The sequence below is a fragment of the Struthio camelus genome, chromosome Z, assembly GCF_040807025.1.
Source record: "Struthio camelus isolate bStrCam1 chromosome Z, bStrCam1.hap1, whole genome shotgun sequence".
Lineage (NCBI taxonomy): Eukaryota > Metazoa > Chordata > Aves > Struthioniformes > Struthionidae > Struthio > Struthio camelus.
The window spans coordinates 68,630,226-68,653,253 of NC_090982.1; the positions used below are offsets into that span (position 1 = coordinate 68,630,226).

Consider the following 23,028-nt stretch of genomic DNA (forward strand, 5'->3'; position numbering starts at 1 on the left):
TCATGAGACACAGTGAGTCAAATTAGCACCTCTCAGCCACCAACTACAGACTGCTTGCTTGCTCTTTCTGACCCTTCTAGGAGCTGTTTCAACTCGTTGACATAGCAGAAAATAAAACAAGCCAAAAAAAAAGGCTTTCTGTTGTTGTTACCATGTCAGCAAGTCAGATAAGCTCACAGTAGGGTCTGATGAGTAGTTACATGGGAAGACATGACGGCGTAGAGATCAAGGAGGCGAGAAGGATAAGTGAAAAATCATTTTTGCACACCCACATACGCTTTCCCTTCTCCTGGTGTTGGCACCATGGGAGTTGCTCAGGTACCTGGGGGAACTGTTGCCTCAGTGCCTACACAAATGCAAGTTATACACACACACACACACATGCACACGCGCGCGCGCACACACACACACACACACACACACACACACACACACACACTCACACACTCACTCACTCACTCACTCACTCATACTGTACATATACATCCTTCAGTAGTACAACTGATTTTTTTTTCCAGGGCCTGACAAACTGATCCTCAGTACCCCTGCATCTAAAGCATTAGGACATGGTTTGCCCTGCTCACATACATACACTCTACTGACATGCTCAGTGGTAATGTTTCAGAAGGATTAAGAACAAATTTCAGAAGAAAGGTGGACGCTGAGCTGCAAGTGATTGCCTCCCAGCCCAGTCCACGATGAGAACTCCCTGTACAACCCCACTTGGACAGGGATTTGAAACACGAGTGGGCTAAGCCAGGAAAACTGACAAAGGCTTTCTCATGTCCAGCTACTCTAAATCATACTCACAGCTGTACACTAGAGATCAAAAGTCCTATGAGCAGTTTTTCAATCCAGCTTAAATAATACTAGTACTGGGCTGACCTGTACTTCCATGTGTTGCCTCCTCTGCATTCGGCTCCAAGAGGCATCTCCTCTTTTTCCCAACTGCCTGAGGTACTTTGACCAGACACCGATGTACTGCTCTGGCTTGCTTTAAACTATCAGCCTTTCCGTAGGCCGTTCTGCTAGTGCCAGCATTTAACTAAACTGCCTCTCAGGCTTCTCTTCTCCAGGCTGAAGAGTCCCAGCTCTCTCAGCCTTTCCTCATAGGAGAGATGCTCTGGCCCCTTAATCAACTTAGTGGCCCTTCACTGGACTCACCTCAGTATGTATCGCTCTTTCTTACACCGTGGAGCCCAGAACTGGGAACATCTCATTTTAACTAATCAATCAAATCTTAATTCATCACATCATTGCATACACCTCACGTCTTTAAAACAAACACAACAAACAAACGTGTTGTATGGGTGGAAGACTTACTTAGGGATAGGCTCAGCTCTTCAAAGGCGTTTAAAAGTCTAACACCTCACAAACTCAACTGGAAACTGGTGCCTAAATGGTCTCACTGAAGAGCCAGGTCAATGATGTCTCACAACTGGTAACAAAGGAAGGACCACCTGACTGTACCTCTTCCTCCTATAAGCTTTTGGTTTTCTATAGCTATCAATCAACAGACAGAAATCAATTGCTGTTGCCAGTTCCAGGCCAGGTCTTGCTTCCCCTCACGTAGGATCAGCCCCTAAGGGAGGCTGTCAAGCTTCAGTATTTCAGTAAGGCGAAGCTCTTCCCGTGCATCTTGTTAGTAATATGCAGCCTGCATTTCAGCACTGTAATCCTCCACTATTGTGCAGCACTCACACCTCAGGAGAGAGGAGTTTACAACTGCAGTAGAGTAAACCATGCTTAATAAATTATTTATTTCTTAATAAACGAATACTTTAAAATCAGGTCCCTTAAGAATGATTAACAAGCATATAAGGGAAACAGCTATAGCAATCTATGCCTTTGCATGACAGCATCTCATCCTAGAGAAACGAGAATAGCACCAGCTTTTTCTTGCATGCTGAAACTAGCATTCTCCACCTACCCATAAACTTTGACCAATGTACAAGCAAAATAAAAGCCGCATTAACTCGTATTGCTTTGTTACCTCCCTGAGCTAAGCAACACCACAGGCACCCTGACAACCCTGCAGAGATCAAGAGATGCCCAATAACCTCCTCCCAGAAGGAGCTGTGGGGAAAAGGCTCTGGAGAGAGGGGACCGGTAGAGTGGTGAGGGATCAGTGTCCTCTTCAGCAGACTGCAGATCACCACCTGCTCTGATCTGTTATCATACAGTGAAGACACAATAAGCACTGTTACTAGAAGTGTCCCCAGCATCTCCATAAAGCTTGTACAGCCTGTGCTGAGCTCCATGCCAAGGTATCAAAGCTCTGCTGCTCAAATCTGCCTGAAAGAACCGGCCTTCTCTGCCTGAGAAGGACTTTCAGATGAATGTGAAAGACAAGTTTCAGGTGTGGAAGTAGACCAATAAAGGTGATGAAAAGCTTTGTCTTCTGCAGAGGAGACTAGCTGCTTCTACGGCTAAGGCCATCTTGCCTGCCTGGTCACCACCAGTTTGGTTAGAACACACAATTTCCCAGTTCCTTTTTTCTCATGGGCTTATGCCAACCTCAAATCAGTTCAGAGGCTTGCTTGGACTTCTGCAGCAAAGACATGGGTGATTCTTCTTTCCCAAGAAAGCTGTTTAGCCTGACCCAAAGATTGACAAGCTGTCTCTTGTTTACTTTGTGAAAACAGTTTGCAGACAGCATCAAGAATTAATGTGGGAATGGCTGGCTCTGCTTATGCCAGTAACTCATTAAAAAGTGTGAAACACATTTGTTGTTTGGCATCACTTCCTTTAGTTACTCTGTAACACAAAGTTCTCTGTGGGAATAAAAGCTATGAAAGATGGCACATGCCAGGAAACTTTAACTGAACCACAGAAATTAGGCTTGGAAGGGATCTGAAGGTATCAAGTAGTCCTTCCTCCTGCCCCAAAACGGGATAGGTAAAGTGGCTCAAGTCAGCCTGCTTGTGATTGATAGCGCACCATGCAGGCACATTAGAAGTGTATACTGACATTCTTCCAAAAGGCTTCATACAAGATTTGGGCAACTGGGTACACTGAAATACTTTCTTAAAAAAGGAAGATACCAAAGAGAATGGAACCAGTTCCAAGGAAAACCCAAACAGGAACTAACAATTACCATAAAATGCTGAACATCATCTGAGGCAGGCAATTTTTACAAATTATTTCTGTTGCAAGTATGAGAAGTGAAATGGCAAAAGATTAAAACTGAGTCACAGTTATGGACAACTAAACAAACTAGAAGATGAAATGATATGTCCAGAACTTACATTTTAATTTTATGAACTGAAACCAATTAACTTTAAATAATAATAGGCAGCGGAGAACCTAATGATGTAAACAGCTAAACCTTCACTTCTGCATCAGATGTGGAGTCTTTTCAGGGAAACACAAGGCTGCAGCTCACTTTCTAAACAACAAAGCACAGCTCTCCATTATGCAAAGATGCTCATGAAGCTTGAAGTACATATACCGTTAATTTATTTTAATAAAACAGATTTCAACCTATTAATTCAGTTGACGACAGTGAAGTAATTGGAAAAAAGTTCCTCTCCTTGCTTGATGTCTCTGAGAGTAACAAGCACTACACACCTCAGGTGGCTGCAGAAAAAAAGAAAAGCAAAACATGGGAAAGTGAACAATTTCATTTCATTTTTAATTTCTTAAATTCTTCATAGCAAGGAGCTAAAACAATGGCTCCATCTAGATTACTTTTGAGGGTAACACATATAAGACAGGCCAGGGAGCCTGTGAAAATGATGTTGAAATACAGATAGTAAATACAAATAAAAATGGTATCATTACCCCCACCCCCCACAGCATAGCACATGTGTGTATGGGCAAATAATGCTTCTACTCACACAACTATTCAGAAATGAAATGGATCAGTCAAGACAGGGGAAAAAGATACTAATACACATAGGACAAGAAGCTACAGCAAGGCTAACAGAGCAGAAACCATTCTTCTAAACATGCCTACCCACAGGTGCTGGTTGGCTGAACCCACTCTTAGGCAAACAACATCCAGAAAGACAACTCTGAACTGAAATCAGTCTCGTGCTGTAACGTACAGTAAGGGGTGACTTCTCCATAAACCATGCTAAAATTGGTGGCTGGCAAATAGTTTTCTTATTACCAATTTAGGAATCCCTTCGCTAAACCCTCTTCAAGTTTCATGAATAAATGAACATGTCCTAAAGCTGGAAGATGTGATCTAGGGAGGAAGGGAGAGTCCTCTGATGACACTGGATGTGAAAGTGAAGAATAGCATCACCCCAGACAGTCCCCACTGTTCAGAAATGCAGTGCTCTCCCATTTTGAAAAAAAATCAAACAAAAAGATTAGCAAGCGCTGCAATCCCTTTTATAAGAGAGAAAAGGATTTATAAATTAGATTACCAAAGTTATTAGAACTGTAAATATAAATATCAAAACGAACAGCTAGAAGTGAAGGGGATCATTTGGCTTTTGGTTGGACACTGGGAGAACTGATGATCTGTTTCCTGGACAGATTCCAAGGACGAAAGCAAAATTTCCCCTTTCTGAAATAGGCCCATAGCTTAGGTACGCTACCTTTGCACACTTCAAGTGTAGCATCCGGGCTTCCTGCAAGTTCAGTCCTAGTTCCTCTTTTATTGGCTTTTGTTCATTTATCTGTAGTTTACAAATGCATATTCCCATATTTAACCTTGCCTCAACAAAGTCTAAGGTTAATTAGAAAAGCTATTTTTTTCCAATACGCACCATAACTCTCTCCAACCAAATTTCAGAGTTTTAAAATAGCTACAGATTTACATTAAAAGCCTAGATGATCTGCTCTAAAATCCTTATACATCTTCTAAATGAAGTGAACTGTTTGGTCCCTGAGGCAGCAAGTGGACCAGAAGAGTAGCTTCCTTGGTGTATTAAATTGTGGATCAACATTAAAACTTACATCTTCACAGCTTGAAAGTTACTCTTAACTGCATCCCAGTGCAGGGGCACTCACTTCCAGACAGCTCCATTCAAATATTCATCCAATTGTCACTTTTCTCACATTTCGAAAAAGAAAAAAAAAATCTGACAGAGCTTTCCAAAAGTTTTGCAAATGTTTCACTTGTCTCAATACAAATCCCTTTTAAGTTTCTCCCTGTAAATCCATCGGCTTATTCCTCACATGCTCCTTAAGCAGAAGACACGGAGAAGAGGAGGGTGAGAACCCTAAATCTCAACTATCTTAGAAGGACTTTGATTGGTTAAGGGTTACTATTTCCATTTGAAATATATACTGAAAAATATCATTACTGTAATACTAGCAAAACATAAGTAGTGATTTATGTGATTCACAAATCACACCATAGTGCAACCATGGCTTGTGAGAACCATGGCTTCAGAGCCATGCTGATGCCATTTGTGAAGATGCAGAAAAAAGGAACAATAAGAAATGACAGTCTTGTAATTTGCTTAAAATGTGTCTATTCAAAGAGCTAACGCTTTTCCTTATAGATACACACTTTCAGGTAAATCATCTTTATATGGAGTAACCTTCCTCTTCAACCATGTTGGTTTTCACATATAGGATACTTTTTATCACACAGATCTATGAAGGCTTTGATTCACTGCTAACCTCTGTATGGCATGGCTGTAGACGATGTTTGGAAGATACTGTTTCAGTTCTACTGGAAAAGATCCTGGCACGTCAAACTCCTGATAACAGACATTGGCTGCTTTGTCTAGAAATAAGAAAAAAAAGGCTCTGTGATATCGAGATGCTTAAATAGGGTTTAGAGATGCATAAAAATATCAAATGTACTGCTGCAAAAGTAGCACCTGCTTCATCAGACCTGAAAACTATGCTGTAGTTACTTGTAAGTTTGTTTGTAAGTTAAAAAGAACTAGTTATCCTGGTGTCAATTTTCATGGCAGCAAAAGGTGTCATAAAGATAGCCAGAGAGCAAAGCACCATCTATCTAGCAGGTACAGGGGAGTTTTCTTTACAAGGACTTTGGACCTAGAAGAAACAGTTATGTGGGAGAGAGCTTTGTCTCCGCGCCTGTCAGTACCCGGTTCAGTATTTCAGCCGTCTTCCTTGATGCTATTTCAAGGCAGGATATTATGAGTGTAACCCAGGCTCTGCAAGCCGCTTACAGGCTAGGTTTGGTAGCCATTAAGCTTTCAGAATTTCACAGCCAAACCCATGAGCCAGTTGTTAGTCCCCCAAACTCAGGACCAACACATTTTGTGAGGAGGAAGAAATAGTTCCTCTCTTCATGTCCCACAGCTATGCTATAACAACAGTTTCCTAGACTTTGGGTGGACCTTGTTTATTTCTTAAGGAAGCCTAAAAAGTATTATTAAACAGTCAAACAGCAGTTTTGCCCCCCACCATCAGTTTCTGACTCTCCATCTCACTCCCAAAGTAATTTATACCCATAAAGTCAAACTCAAGTCTGAGAAATCTACCTGGTAACTTACCATGTGAGCAGTTGTTCACGTACTGTCCCACGGCCAGTGGGTTTTGCAGGGCAGCCGTGAGCCAGCTCACATCACTCATTTGAAATGGACCGAGTTGGTCTCTCCTACTGCAAGACCTAGAATGAACCACAGCATTAAATTGAAACACTGTTCCTTCACTTGACCGGTGATCTGTACTTCTGCCCGTAGAAACAGCCATGGTAGCTGGGTAAAGTTACAGCTGTCCAACCCACTTGGTGGATACAATAATTCTTGAAAAAAAACCTTGGTAATACTTTAAAAAATACACTAAAGTCTCCTATCAGTGTGTGGCTTCTCTCTGACTCTAGTGGAGGAGCCAGCATGAAAATGCCATGTACAACACCAGAAATCTATATCACACATTACAATTACAGAACAGTCAACAAATCTTCTTCAATTCTAGAGGTGCGAAGGCTCACTGCGACGCCAATTGCAAACTCATTCCCAGAGTTCAAACCGGGTACAAGTAGGCCCTTATTACCCTTTTTGCTTTTTATTCATAAGATTTTAGTTGTTACATTTGCACACTACACAGAAGTTGCTACAGATTACATTTCAATGGGAGTTAGAGCAGTCAAGTACATGTCAGCCTTGGGCTTGCTGTGAAAGCTTACTGCTCGTATATTATGTGCTGTTTATCTGGAGACCAGTGCCAGAGTTGCCAGATTCACCCTTTAGGTGCTGGCAAGTCCATACAGAGGCTGTTTTTTAAATCCACCAAGCAGACTTGATTAAAAAGCTCAGGAATATTTTGAAAATGGTATGCCACATCCTGCTCCTATTAAAACTTTTTTTTTTTCTTTAAACAAGAGACAGTGTCTGTACATTGGTTTTCATCAAGAGCCATCTTGTCTTTACAGATGGAGACACACAGAAATGGGTGATACTCACAGAAATACATCTTGATTTAGAGTTAGACAGCAAGGTACAGAGATAATTAGTACCACCTTTTAAAATGCCAGTTCAGTGACATTCCCATTTCTTTTGACAACTCACCTGTACACTGCTCTGGATAGTCCTTTATCATTCCCATCAATAAGAACACCATCTATGCACCTAAAAATAAAGGGATTGCCAAGGGACTGGAAAAAGATGGGTTCATACTTTCTGTATACTGTACCTGTTGCAAGACAGATATGAATATTTCAGAAGAAAAGAAGTTAAACTGTCAGAATCGGTTTACCCAAAGGAGACAGAGTGACAGGTAAGAGAAAACTCTTTTTGCTTCATTATTACTACCGTGTGAGAGAACGCTTTGAAAAGTGCACACACAGCAAAGATCCCCCACTCCCCTCCTCCCGCTCCAAATCAGAGGTTTTGGCTGATACAAGAGAGGGAAAATGCCAAAATGAGGAGGAGAACAGGCAAATCATTTCAGTAGAATGTGCCCCAAGTATCTGGACAGGATTTAACCTGGCCTGGCCTGGGTTCAAAGCGCAGACTGAACAAGTGAGGCTTGCAATTTCTCATGGTATTGTAGTCCAGCATCCCTCACACCTATTATATCTTCAGCAGCCCTCTGCAGGAAACCGGGCTTGAAATCTTGCAAAGAGTTAGGTGGAGAAGGTCCTCCTGGCAGGCTGCACCAGCTGCCAAACAGCAGGCAGGACAGCACAGACCTGTTATCCCCACAGCATCCAGCCCTGCAGTTTCTTTCCTACCCCTGGAAAAGGAAGGCATTTCAGCAGCTCATCCTCTTGTTATGATGGATTTTCTGGCAGGAATGATACGCTCTCAGTGAGTCTATACTCACCTCTAGTGCGTCCAAAGAGGCCTGCAGCGTTACAAGTTATTTCCCTGTTAGTTGATATTTGCTCAGTTTACAAGTCAAAGCTAACGGCCAGACACTCCTACTGAGGCATGGCAAAACATGTTCTGCCACCTAACTTCTCAGACTCATCCTAACCCTGTCCCGCTGGCATAAGCTACAGGGACCACGTATGGGGGATGATTCTGTTGACAGAATGAAATGGAAACAAATCCAAAGCCTTTCAATGGAGCTGTACCAGCTCGGCCATGCTGACAAAATTACAAATCTGTTTAAGCAATGTAAGCAAATATAGTTCCAAGAAATAGGGAGAAGGAATAGAGAAGTGTTGATCTGCCAAATATGCTTCAGGGAGGAGAGTTTCACTGAATAAGGGTTTTACTCTAATCCATATTTCTGTGCTTTGAAAAAAATCCATAGTCTGTCTGCTGATCTGTGTGGAGACCTCAAAACCCCAGTTTTGCAAACACTTCTCCAAAAGAGAAATCCCAAAGAATCAATCTGTTTTCTTCATCTGTGTGAAATCACTCCTGTGTGCTTGTGTTTAAGGAATCTGGATCAATTTTCAATCAGCTAAAAATCAGACCTTGAGCATTTAAAGGTTTTTAAAAAACAAAACAATCTCCCCCCCCCCCAACAGAATATTGCTTTCCTTATTTTGAAAATAACTCTAGTCAGTTTATACACAGAAATATTCATCATAACTTGTGATTTTGTTAAGGAATGACAAAAATAAAACCTGTAAAGTAAAAATTGGTGCTGAACTTTGGCACTACAATTAGAGAGTTGGAAAACGCATCTATCTTATTCAGAAATAAGAATAATATTTCATTACCAGGATACATAGACACAACGGTCCCTTTTGGCACAAAACCTTTGGTAACAAAGACTCCCGTTCCAGCAGAAACCAGTGAACTTCGGTCTCGAGTAATACTGAACCCTAGCGTATTAAACAGAACCTCCTCCGGACTAAACAGACGTTGACTCTGATGGTTACATGAATTTACAGTCGATCTCTCCAGCTCAACAGTCAGTAGTAGTTCCAGATATTTACATTTAATTTCCGGAAGTATGGCCAAGATGTGGGTTTGTCTACTAAAGTCATTTATGAACAGAGCTTTAAATACTTTCAGTAGTGTTGCAAAGACATCTTCATCAGTGATAATTTTGTCTTGGGAGCTTTCTGGAACATATCGGATGGTCCTGTTAAAAAAAAAAAAAAAAAAAAAAAGATTACAGTTTTCCTAAAAGACATATAAGAGAGAGATTTTACAGGAGCAAAGAAAAAGTTATCTGCATGCTTGCTTTAAGGAAATCAAAACTGTAAAGAAGCTTGTTTCATACCTTTCCACCTACGAAACCACCATCTGATGTATTTACACCAACAGTTAAGTTGGTTAAACACCACCGAGATCTTACTGACGCTTTTATCAAACATTCGTTACACTCTCAGTGAGACGTAGGAATAATTTTTATACTGATTAGGAGCTCCTTAACTTATACTACTTATTACGATGTTCTTCTGATTTAAGTTCAAGTAAGAACTATTTTTGCCTTTAAAAAGGGACCAGACATGTCATTTTTTTGGAAAAAAAAAATCCATCTGGCTACTTCCAGCATCGATTTTAATATTAAATACTAATTTAAATTATTCTTTTTTTTAACGCAAAGGGACGCAGAGGACTGAAAGAGCTTCTCAAGGAAACTAAGCCCCTGTGTAAAATTAGACAGACCGCGTTGCTGCGGCCCCTCCAGTGACTTCAGAAAACCCCCCAGGAATCAACTCGGGCTCCTCGACGGCCGGGGGGTCCCAGCAACCGCCCGCGCACCGCGGCCGCGCCTCGCACCGCGCGGAGAGCAGACGCGACGCGACGCGGCCGCTCCGCCCCCGCTGCCCGCGCAGGGCCTCCGCCGCCGCGGGGGGCTGCGCCGCGGCCCGGGCGGCCGCCGCCTCACCTGCGCTTGCGGCGGAGGTTGAGCGCGACCCAGGGCACGAAGCGGTACTTGTAGGAGTCCCAGCGCCGCCGCAGGGCGCGCAGCAGGGCGCGCAGCATGGCGCAGCTCGGCCACCGCCGCCGCCGCCCCGGCCCGGCCCGGCCCGAGCAGCCCGCGGCTCGCAGGCAGCCGCGCCGGGGGTGGCGGCCGCGGCCCCCCGCCCTGGCCCGGCCCCGGCCCCGGCCCCTTTCCTCAGGGACGCGCTCAGCTGGCGCCTGCGCGGCGGCGCCGGGTAGCAGCAGGCAGCGCCCGCGGCGCAAGATGGCGGCAGCGCCGCGCTGCCCGGGGTTGGCGGCGGCGGCGGCCCGCTGAGCGCCGCGGGCGAGCGAGCGCTGGGGCGGAGGAGGCGGCCGGGCCTTGCTGGAGCTGCGGGCCGGCGCCAGCAGAGGGCGCGAGCAGCCAGCCGCCGTTTCCGCCCTCGCTGTCTCGCCCGGGAGCGCGGCAGGCGGAGGCGGCCGGCGGGTGGGGTGCTGGAAAGAGCCTGCGGACGGCCCCGTCCGGCTGAGCGTCGCTCACCCCGTACCCACTACAGCCATTGCCCTAAGCACGTGGAGGTTCAGCTTTCTAAGACTCGCTTGGTGCTCTTAGAGCAAGGTACTTCATTCGGCCACAGGCCCCCAAATTACTCTTCACTTGGACGGTTGTAATCTTGGTCCGCTTAGGAGCGACAAGAACCAAAGAATCGAACAATCGCTCCCTCAGCGTAGTCGTATTTACAGCACAAGCCCTGGCACTAGGGAACAGTAGCACTGAATAGTATTTCATCAGGATGGAAAGTCAGGGTTGTTAGATGGAAAACAGAGATTTGAGACTTCTTGTCTCCCTGTCACATTGGAAGCAGCCCTACATCAACCTGCAAATTGGTTTAGAGCAGCCCTTGGTAGACTCTCCCCACTACCTCTCCAACGGAAATACTGAAGTTCATCCTTCCTGTAGGCAGCAATAGATTAGCATACTTAAATTTGTTTTAAAGTCAAAATCCTCTTTCCACAAGGCTAACTTCAGGCATGGGTTCCACAGCACAGAATTGCACAGAATTACAATAGAAAGAACATGATAGCAGTGGTATAGGTACTAGGCAATGCCTTATTTATTTATACTTCCATGTAGCCACACAGAGTAAACACACAGCTGTACTTCCACTGTGCATCATTTTAAAGGCACAAGGTCCATCTTCAGTTCCTCGGAAAAGGTGTAAATGCACAAGATATTTTTCCTAGAGTGACAGATAAAAATGCATTGCTTGAATTATGGATAAAATAAGTAGGATGACATCCTTACAGAATGAGAGGGTAGAGAAACAAATTAAGGGAAAACCAAGTCCAGTACAAGTTGCACAGTCAATGAAGTCTTGCATTCTGCAGATGTGTGAGCTTCTTAATGTCTGAGTTCAGTAAAATATGAAAGCCTTTCCACTCCATTTCCCCCCCCCCCCAAAATCCCAGACAGATTACATGCTTTTTCTATAATTGAGGTGCTCCTAGTAATTTTCTTCTTTTCTTTCCCTTACACTTAAGGATTTGAACTCACATTGCAACAACAGGAATTTCTTTTGGGGGAGGTGTAGGGGGCAAACTGATTCGGTTTCCCTTCTTTACTAAGGTATCTACTTTCATAAAACTTGTATATTTGAACATCAAAATGAAGTCAAAAGTTACTGGAAAAACAAGACATGACAGCATACATCTATCTTTCTTAGGAAACCAGTTTAAAAATTAATAATGAGGAGCTGGTGTTTGAGAAATGGTTTGGAGGTGAATAGAGAAAGTAAACCTTAAATCACTGTTGAGGTTTATTCTCCCATATCTGGATCTGAACTTTTGCCAAGGGTTCAAGATTTTGAGAGGCAGGCCCACCAAAGCAGTAAGGCAAGCAGGAAGATTCACTTCTAGACTGAACCTCAGAAGCATTTATAAACTCCTTCTTGATTAACTTCATAGTCATTTTAATTCTATCCTTGGTCTTGCACATCTTTTCCAAGAAGGGGAGCTGAACAACGATGTACAAACTGAACTGATTCAGGGAAAAATAAAAGGAAACAGTCCTAGGCTGGGTGACAGTGCTTTTCCGCCATCTTCTGGACTTTCTTGGTAACGGCATGGAAAAAAGGTCTCAATTTACAACCGAAATTCTAAAATGTTGCAGCTATGTACTAAAGTTTTAATGAGAAAACAACATGCCCTTATGCACAGGATATGCAAGAGAACAGTATATTGTGGCTCTTAAAAGAGAGACTGTCACATTCGTGATTCAGCTCAGGAAGGAACACTAACAGTTAGAGAAAATTTGATTAGGGAAATACAGTCTCTTAGAAAGACAGACAGTCGTCTCTTAGAAGGAAAAACAGTCAGGGCAGAATAACCACGGACACGAGTTAACCTCTCAGAAGATATAAAAAGGAAATACACGATCCTCACGACATTCCAATGAGCTCTGAAAGCAGAAGTGAAAGCTCTGAAAAGCTCTGTCTCTGAAAGCACTGTCAAACTACAACCGCCAGATAGAACATGGAATGTGAAGTTATTCTCACCACTGATCTCCAAAAGAGCACAACTTGAACTATCTGCCTGTAGAACAGAGCATTCCCTCTGCAAATTAAGGCATTTAGTTCCCCAAGTGCGAGTCTGATATTTACTGCCAACTGTAGGGAACAGGCAATCTCTGTCTTTCCCTGCTCCCAAAAAGGAGATACTGTAACAGCCAACAAGCAACATTCTAACTACCACAGTATAATACAATTCAGGTATTCTACAGTAAATTAAATGAAGGTAAATATCTTATTTGAATCATCTTTTATTTAACCCTTGTCATGTATTTTTCCTAAATTCCTGCTAAAATATTTTTCAGCTTTTAAAAATTGGATATTAGAGCTTAATTGAAGATTGCTGCTGCCAAGTTTTACTGCCGAACTGACACAGGAATCTGTATTAACAGAAAATCACATGAGTAATGGAGCATATAAAGAGACTGTTCTTCAAAATGTGGAATTCAGTAGTCACAAAACAGACCACAGAATGCTTAAGCTTATTTTTCAACTTTAAAATGTCAAAAAAAATAAGGAAAAACAAAACAGCTAAAAGAAGCCCTACTTTTGCTATACGTTTCAGATTACCTGAATACGAGAAAGTTTTGTTGTGATTGCTATTTAAATCGGAATCACTTCACTGAAAACCATAAAATAGCAGATTAGCCTCCAAGACATACCTTAACAGCTCCAGAACTCATCTAAACCAAATCCACTCACCTGACTTGGCAATGAATAACTAAATTTCTGTAGCAATGCAAAGCTTAGTCATTTAACGTTTAATCTAAAGACACAAGCAAAATGAGGTTCACAGAGAATTATCCTACAAGAAGTTCCTACCTTTATTATCAGTTTAAAAAGGTCTTTTTTAGTCTTTGTTGCAACCCTTCATCTCAGCTATCTTAGCTATACTAATAAAGAAATACGTCAGCCTATATTCATATGGGTCGTTTCATATCAGAAACTAAATCTTACTATATGAAGTGTTGCACATGAGATGCGTTTAAAAACAATGAAGCGTACCAGAAATATTTTATTCACATTGGTAAACTGAAAATATTTACATTACAAACAAAAAACAAAATTTGTTCAAAAACTTTTATTTACTATAAAGACAAAAAACACCAAAATAGGTACAAATTATACTATATAAAATTGGTTCAATGGGGTAAAAACTTTTAATTAAAATATCTTGATATATTTAAAATAACAAAGGATACAATGAAGCCAAATTTCTTAACCCAGAGATTTCTGTAAAATTTGCTTGCACAGTAAGGTGCTAATAGAAGTTAGCCCTTAAGCCCTGGAAGTCTTAGGAATCAGTCACATAGCAAATATAATTTCATTGTGAAAGTGAACTTTGGTAGAAGAAACTCTATAGGACACCTGAGGTAGTAGAAACTGGAATAAACAGCAGTAGACGTTATTTACAACTTAAGTACCAAATAACATTAAGAACAAAAAATAATTACACAATACAATTTTCAGTCCAGCTTTGATCCAAAGAAAATAAGAATATTACATCACATCTGCATTTTAAAAACACCACAATTACCAGCAAGCTGAGGGAAACGCAAACAAACTCAAACAAAATGCATTTGGACATCTAGAGGCAGTTTGAGTTTGAAATGTGGTAGGCATGGTGATCTACAAAGTAATACTGATTAGCTGAGGTTCATCAGTTTATACAGTTTACATTTCTGCCAGAAACAGTATTAATCTGACAATTGATCTTCCAGTACATGAATTGGCAAGAGTGCATCCTTTAAAGCTTGCACATAAGAAAGACTTGGAAACAATCTTATTAGAATGAGAAATTCTAAAGTGGTCAAAAAAAAGTCAAGTACAAAACAGTTAGAGCTACCAAACTTCACATTTCGGTATTATCTTTTTAACTCTTCAAAGTTTGCCAATCTTCCAAAACAAAGGAATGTAAAATTTCCAAAAGAAATACACATTCACCACTAATGACACTGCTTTTTATTAGTATGAGCACTATCATTCATGTAAACTTATCTTTAAGATGTTTTACTTCCAATTTATATTGTACATTTTTAATGTACTATAGCTTATTTAGCTTGTCCTGAGTCTTTGAAAATAACCAATTCTATTTCAGTCCAACAATTCAACTGGCTTCTGAAGAGTTAAAACATGAACAGTATTTTTTTTTTGTAAATGGATTAAACACAATCAGTACTTGATTTTAAAAGATCCCCCCCTCTTAAAAAGCAAAAGAAAAGCTGCCATTTTCCTTCAGAATTACATGCATCAGAATCTAAATATCTGCCTTTAAAATCATTTAAAAAACCTTTTTATTTAAAAAATACACCTGTTAAAAACATGAGTTTGCATGACAGGTGAAACTTAATTTCACATTTTACTTTACCTTGCTTCTCAAGTCCAAGTTTATTTCTTGTTAAAAATAAATACCTTTCTTATGGTAATATTTTTAACATTTTCAAATTAAATGATCACTAATGGCTACAGTAAATAGATGATGTACAACAGAAGGAAAACAGCAGACAAAATTCGTTATCAGTGGAGAACATTGCCTCAATTTTGTTGCACAAAGAATGAGATATACTCATAGCTGGCACCTGGCCTCACTGAAGTACAGGAGAGAGTCTCCCATAAACTTTAGTGGGAGCTGGGTTTGGGTCCTTTAACATGGAACTTATCTACATACTCTGCCAGAAGAAACTGCTATATGAAAAGAAGGCTCAACAACATTTAACATGATTCAGACTAAGTTGTTTTATGCATAACAAACTTAAGTTTTTCTGTGTGTGTGTGTGTGGTTTTTTTTTGTTTTTTTTTTGTTTTTTTAAAAATAACCTGTACTAGCAGAGCTTGAAACACTGACCTGAAGGTGGCTTCTTATTTAATTCCAGATTTCAAGCAAACCTTTTTTAAAACTTGTGTCAGCAAGATGTTCAGTGGCACAGTTTGCACCTTGTTATAAAGGTTATTCAATTTTAAAAGATCATCTTTCCCTGAACATTAAAAATACAATGAAAATACAAACCTTAATTTCAAAAGAAATTACATGGCCAGCAGTAAATGCACAGTGAACCACAACAGCCTCCTCTTACTTTAATGAAGGCAAAATGTTTTTAAAGTATCTATCAATGCTTTAATTTGTTACACAAAAAAACTTACTTTTTATAATCAAAAGAGACAGATACAGAACTTTCTTTTAACCAGTGCTGAAAACTGATTGTAATTGCAGAACCCTCTGCTTATATGATGTGAAATGGAACAGTGATTGCTATATTAAAATAGATCCTGAGCCCCTCAGCTGCTAATATTGCTGAAAAAGTGCTCCAAATAAAATATATCACTTATCTGCTAAGTAATCTTGCAGATTTAAAGAAACCAAGAGCCAGATGTTTGAAAAGGCACAGTTTACATTTTTCTGCTCAAGTTGTAAAATGTTGCATACAGAGCTTAGGTAAAGATCTCGATTTGTCAATCACATACTTAGGTAGGGTGCTCCACTGGCCTTAAGTCCTTGATGTATCATTAAGGCCAGCAGAATAATACAAGCTGCTGTGCTTAAGGGCACTGCAAGACAGGTATTGTATATTCAGTAGCATTTTCTTCAGTATATCAGACTTTTACATAATTAGCTACCATGTAGTACGGAAGACTGGGTGTTTCAGCAGCTCCCTTGATGGGGGTCTGTCCTGAGGTTGAAGTTCTAAACACCGAAGAGTCACATCCCTTAAACCAGGAGACAGATGTGAAGGGATTGATGGAGCAGTAGTTGCACTAGCAATCTGAACAAATGGAAAATAGGTTTTAGAAGTCAGTACTTCTTTAAAAAAAAAAAAAAACCTCAAAATAAGCCTCAACAAGCTGATAGTTTTCAGCTGACCTCAATTACACTATGAGCTTTTATCCACGTAGGATATTTCCTACTGCAGCTTCTCCGCAGATTACATTATTGCTTCCATTTTACAAAATTTACTTTTTGGGTCTTAAGTTCCCTTTATGCCTCTTTCCTCAGTAACATATGCTCTCTCCTGCTTTTCATGGTCTCCGTCTCTCTCCTTGTACTTTTCTGAAACTTTTCTTCCTGCAGCATTCTGCTGTAAACATCTGCTGAGCAGACCACAAGAAATACTGTTATGCCATTATGCCACACTTAGGGGTATTCTTTAGTCTACTACTTGACATCAGTGTTAAGTGGCATAATGCAAGCAAGCATTGAGATACATTAAGCTAATAGATATTATGCTACAGTATGTCGAGCTCTATTTGCTCTCTTTCATTGTCTTCATTTTATTTCTGCTACCACCACAAAGTGCAATCTTTCTCAGATGGAAGCAGCTCATTCTCTAAATTGATTTTGTTTTTCTCCATATCAAATTAAGATGATGATGCTTTATTGGGAACATTAGGCTGACACAACCAGATTCACACAGACACAGAATAGAGACACTTAAATCTCTTATTCTATACTGAATTAAAACATTTCAATATTGCTGTGCTATATCTGCTTTTTGGAAGTATTTTCTTCATTAATGCCTTACTGTTCAACTAGATCTTTAAAAGCAAATTACCTAATTGATTTTATTAAGAAACATGAATGCCAAAACCAGGTGAAAATACAAAAATACATTTTTTATGTGGCATGTCATAATGGTAAACCTCTTACAGCAAAATCTGAATGCTAAATATCAGATTTCACCAAAGGACATTCCCCATTAAGAAGCATGAATATGCATATAAACACTTTATGGCAATTGGAAACAACAGATCATTTCTCTTATGCTCCCGTATTTTACAGGGCTGTTCAGAGTCAGTATCAACTTCATTCCTATCTTTTTTTTTTTTTTTTTTGCTTGTTACATTACGTATTCGTATCTTAGAAAGCCTTTTCTGGAAATTACTATTGGCAGCTATTTTTTTCCATAAGCAAATATTGTGTTTGTTATCAGTACTGATTTTGTTCTAACAGCTCCAGTATAAAGATAGGGCAATTGTAACAATCTCTGCTCGCAAAACTTTCTGAAATTTACATTGCTATATATGAAATTAAGAATAACATCAGTGTCTTCTGTAGTATATTCGTAGCAACAAAGTACCTCACCTTAAATATCAGCGCAAGATGATTGGAGTGTTTCTCTGCATTCCAGGGAGGTTTAGCACAAGCCATTTCTATAACAACACAGCCAACACTCCACACATCACAGCTCCTACCATACTGCTGACCTCTCAGAACCTGAACAGACAAGACAAGTCAAAGCTCAGGTTAACCATTTCCAAATCTCCAGATACTGAAAAATCAGAGCTAACTACTTGCATTTCAAGCGCATTTCAATTAACATTCTGGGATAACAGAGTGACTAGTGATGTAAATGCTGGTAAGATTTATCTCTCTCTGCTGTAAAGTAGAGAGCCAGCAAAATAAAGGGCCAGATCAAGGGACAAAGCAAAGTATCTTGCAATTGTTACCTTTTGACCAAGTTGTCATTTGTGCTTTAGTAACAATACTTATGATGTATCTCATAACAAGCTACTTAGAACACCTGGATAAGTAAGAAATGGAAGTGTTTTTAATGCTGTGTTTGTATCTCTCCCATTGTTTAGGGCAAGTACTTATAAAATACATTTGAAACATTTACAGCAGTTTCTTCTGTTTGGCTGTTTAAATTAGTGTAGAGTTCAAATAAACTTTTTCATGCAACTTCCAAAACTGCTTTCTTACCTCTGGTGCCATAAATGCAATAGTTCCCAACAACTGTCCCTGAAACTCCCCAGCACCAGTTCCTTTCGATGCCAGCCTGGCTGCAGCTCCAAAATCAGCAATTCTTAATCTATGACCTGTGCTGTCAATTAGCAAATTGGCACCTGTCAACAGCATAATAAAAAAAACCTGCTAGTTGGCTTTCTATCAAAGGCAAAAGAAAGAACACACAACCACCCTCCCTCCATTTCAAAACTGTAAATAGTTTGATATTCCCCACCACTGGTAGCAAGAAAATCTAGAAACCAGGGACAAAATCTAATAATAGGCCACTTTTCTGTTATGCCTGAACGATACTGCACACAGCTTGAGGCCATCTGAGAGATTTAGAGAAGCAATCAAACTTTCAAAGTAGGGCAAACATAGGATTCTGGAATGATGCCTGGAACTGGGAGAAAGAAGGAAAACAGCGATCCAAAACCCTGGAGGTTTTCACTGCCTGCTGCTTCCTATGAAATTTAAACTTTTATCTGTTCTGAGTTCTCTTAAAAGGGAATTAGAGGCATAGAGAGCTTTCCTATTTTAAGGAGAAATACAAGAAGTCATAAGTTTACCATTGCCGTGTTGCTAGTTATCTGGATCTCTCTCTACTTTATGGACAGCTATAGTGATGTTAAAAGCAGTAAAAGTTTTCAAGATTGGGATTTCTCAGTGAAGTCCAAATTTCGTTTGTTAAATTAAATCTCTTGGATACGCAAAAAATCAAGTTAAAACCAAGAATTTATACAGTATTAACAGGCCATACAAGAATCTCCTAAGCACAACTGTATTTATGTTTAGTTAGGATGAAGGAAGAAAACCCACCAGATTATTTCTATGCGTTAAAAACTTGAGCTCTTATTTTGGCTTATTCACAGATTTTGCTGTCATTTCAGGGTAAATATTTATGTCAATCCGACTAATCAACTATTAAAACTATATAATAACTTTATATTTTATTTGAACAAGTCCAGAAAGCCAAACCTTCGGCACAGGTAGCAAATATCCTCAAACATGCTATGAACATTCTGACTAATTTCCGTGGATTAAAGGCTAAGTGTGATGAGACAAATCCAATAAAAACCCCACTCGTGAGACTGTATTCAACCCATGTAATAGGTCTCAAACAGGAAAATTACACAGTGCTTTCTGAATATTACTTGTTAAATCACAGAATGGTTGAGGTTGGAAGGGACCTCTGGAGATCATCTAGTTCAACCTCCCTGCTCAAGTAGCATCACCTAGAGCAAGCTGCCCAGGACCCTGTCCAGATTGTATCCCTGTCCAGATCTCCAGGGAAGGAGACTCCCCAACCTCTCTGGGCAACCTGTTCCAGTGCTCAGTCACCCTCACAGCAAAGAAGTTTTTCCTTATGTTCCGACGGAGCTTCCTGTGTTTCAGTTTGTGCCTGCTGGCTCTCGTCCTATCGCTGGGCACCACTGAGAAGACTCTGGCCCCATCCTCTTAACACTCTCCCTTCAGGTAGTTATACATACTCATAAGGTCATTATAATGACATTTTAAATAATTTTTACCTTTAACATCTCTATGGATTATCTGATTCTCATGGAGGTAAGAAAGGCCACGTAACAGTTGTTCTGTATAATTAATAATTACTGATTCTTTGAAGGCTCCATATTTACTTAACAAGTGAGCAACTGAGCCTCCTAGAAAATAAAAATGATACAATTTAATCAACATTTATACTGGAGATTAGTAGAATGCAGCATTGCCTCAAAAACTTGGAGCTTGATATTTGTATTCCAAGCTGAAAACTAGTTTTCTTACCCATCCCCCTAAATATATTAGAGTTCCACAGGCAAAGAACAAAATATTCAATTACTCAGTTACTTTCTACCTGGAAAAAGCATAAGTTTAAAAATTACATCTCTTCATGCATCCTACTCATTTCATCTTTCCTCAGAAAAAGAAAAAACACACAAAAAAATCACACGTGTATGTGTGTCTATGCACATGCAAATACATACATAAATATGTTAGCGTACCAGGTATCGTTGATGATTAGAAAAACGCCCTACACGTATTTATCCGGATCTTGCATTAAGTTTTTCAAGTAGTAGAAAAACTAGCTCTCTCTGGGGTAATACATATGTACAGCCTCCAGTGTATGTTCCCTCTCAGGATCTTAATTTGCTTTTGTTACCATTTAAGTATCAATATCTAGAAGTCTAGTATACCTACTAGGAAGAGTAGCATCTTCCTCTTTGTTTTCTAGAAATGGCATATAGATTTGTCAAGTTTTTGGAGTTGCACTGTGCTTCTTAGAGTACTCTATTATAACCTGGGCTCAAATGCAGTAAGGAGAATTCCTGATATTTCATTACGTACATAACACTACTCCAGAAAAATCATACTTTATAAATATTTTCTCTTCAAGTCAGCCTGAGTTTCAAGAAAGTATTTTCTGCACCACTGCTCATAACACCACATACTTGGGCTTGCTGGTTAGCACTCTGGTATTACTAAGTGGTTTCCACCAAAAAATGTGTGTTAAGGTGCAATGCTTTATTTTGTAGGCTAAAAGGATGTATAAGATATCAAATCTGGTCCCTTGGTAGACTAGAAAATACATAATCCCACATCATATAATGTCATTCATAAAATTAATAAAGTTCCATCTTAAGGTATGTGAACTTTATTGTCCCCTGATTTATACAATAGTAAAAAGATCTCACTATTTATTACTAAATTACCACTTTACAAATTTAAACTAAGATTTGAACATGTTTTTCCTGAAATCTATTAATTATTATAAAAAGTTGACTAAAAATAATCATTTAACATTATGCAGCTATAATGAAAGTGATATGGCTTAAAAATATACCAGACTGAAGCCTGCCTCCCTCTCTGCTCTTTTAGAAATTCAGAACAAGGACTAGAATTTTTGCTCAAGGTTTCCAGTTACATTAGTCGTATGACAGACTAAGCATGAAAAAGTCCAGATTAAAAAAAAAAAAAAAAAAAAAAAAGAGCCTGTAAGAATATCTCTGACCACTTAAAAAGCAACAAAATATTCTGTAAACTAATCCTCTATGCTGGTTATCAATGGCAATGAAGATACTAATAGATTTGCAAACTGAAGTGATACATGGAATGCTTGGCAGTGTGAAGCTATACAGCTCAAGATTCAACTTATGCTTTCATTGTCTTTAGCACGTAATGTTGTTTACCTGCCATCCATTCAATAAAGAGATTATAGTTGCTCTTCTCACATGTAGCACCCAACATTCGAATAATGTTAGGGTGGTTTAGATGACTCATCATCCTTATCTCTTCTCTCAGTGCTTCAACTACCTCTTCTTGCTCAGAGGACGTGTTCCTGACATATGTCACCTGTTTTAAAGATATTGTATCCAGATTTACCTTCCATAATTATCAGACTCTCAAGGCCTTTCAACTGAGAATCTCTCTCCATGTGAGACAATCACAGAAATGTAAGAGCAATCACCTGGGGAAAATGCCAATAGAATCTCTGCAAGTGTGGAGCTGGGAAGTCTCCTTCCTTTGCTTAAACTAGGAAAGTGTTTTTCTGATGTTGAAGAAAAGGGAAAAGATAATACCTGAAACTAGGTTCTGACAGTGATGCTATTTGCAAGGTCCTTACCATTTTAACCATATTATCTATTTGCATTAGGACTAAACCTATTATCCCAGAAAGCTGAGAGGCAAAAGCCAACCAAAAGTCCAGAGATGGACTTGGAACCAACCCCAGCTCTGATCCCTACTAATTCTCTACAACATACCATTGTTTCAGAGTTTCCTCTGGGAAATAATCATCTTTCTAATCATCTATGAGACTCAATCATCTTTCTCCAGGAAGCACCTTGAGAACCACATAGATAGTTGTACTCTTTCACAGGCAAGCAAGTTTCAGAGGAAAAACACCTGATAACAGATATTCTGTCCCTGATTAAATGATTTGAAACTTCTCAAGTCCATAGGTATAAATTTATTTTCTAACTAATAAGAAAATGTTAAAATTAAAATTCCCTCCATGTCTGTATCATTAATTCAGACATAGGTCACCTTATGCCTAAAAGATCAGCTCTAGAATTTTCCAAAATTCTCCATTTAGCATGTGTATTTGGATCTTTTTTCCCCATTCACACCTTCATATCTAAGCATTTAAATATTAAAAGTACTTGCCCTACAAAGCCAAGTGTAGGATTGGAAACGAGCATTAAACTATACTTTCCACTTAAAAGTTGTTTTAGGATAAAATCTTCAGAAGTAAATGAAGGAAAACTACTTTAACAGTTAACCAGCAAATAGCAGCTAGACTTGGAATAAAGAGATTTGGTTTTCATTCCTAACTCTCACCGATTTGTGAACTTGATAAAAGCAAAAATGCTTTTGAAAAATATGAGAGGGCTATATAAAAAGGACAGTTTTTTCTCTTTAAGGGGAAATGAAAGTGAAAATATTATGTTAATACTGTGTATATAAATTATATTACGTGAGTACACATATGACTGGAAGCAGAGGAAGTATAGAACAGTTTGTGAAAACAGAGAGCTTCTATATTTAATATTCCAAA

The 23,028-nt window shown here is 39.6% G+C and overlaps 2 protein-coding genes across 6 annotated transcripts in view; both read right to left on the reverse strand.

The window, feature by feature from the left end:
• Nucleotides 1-3,482: 3,482 nt before the first annotated feature.
• LOC138064706 (SET domain-containing protein 9-like) lies at nucleotides 3,483-10,345 on the reverse strand. The gene is made up of 6 exons (XM_068928507.1): nucleotides 10,177-10,345; nucleotides 9,056-9,423; nucleotides 7,449-7,572; nucleotides 6,432-6,547; nucleotides 5,584-5,689; nucleotides 3,483-3,579 (listed from the first exon to the last, which is right to left on the reverse strand). The coding sequence occupies exons 1-6, from the start codon at nucleotides 10,272-10,274 to the stop codon at nucleotides 3,492-3,494; spliced, it is 900 nt and encodes a 299-aa protein (XP_068784608.1). The 5' UTR covers nucleotides 10,275-10,345; the 3' UTR covers nucleotides 3,483-3,491.
• A 3,478-nt stretch (nucleotides 10,346-13,823) lies between these two features.
• LOC138064455 (mitogen-activated protein kinase kinase kinase 1-like) overlaps nucleotides 13,824-23,028 on the reverse strand; it is a 107,682-nt gene continuing 98,477 nt past the window's right edge. For all 5 annotated transcript variants that reach the window (XM_068927170.1, XM_068927168.1, XM_068927169.1 and 2 more), the window contains 5 exons: nucleotides 21,662-21,824; nucleotides 20,006-20,137; nucleotides 18,453-18,595; nucleotides 17,835-17,966; nucleotides 13,824-16,518 (listed from right to left, as the gene is read on the reverse strand). In XM_068927170.1, the coding sequence (XP_068783271.1) occupies nucleotides 16,369-16,518; nucleotides 17,835-17,966; nucleotides 18,453-18,595; nucleotides 20,006-20,137; nucleotides 21,662-21,824 (720 nt within the window). In that variant the 3' untranslated portion in view covers nucleotides 13,824-16,368. The remainder of the gene's footprint in view (nucleotides 16,519-17,834; nucleotides 17,967-18,452; nucleotides 18,596-20,005; nucleotides 20,138-21,661; nucleotides 21,825-23,028) is intronic.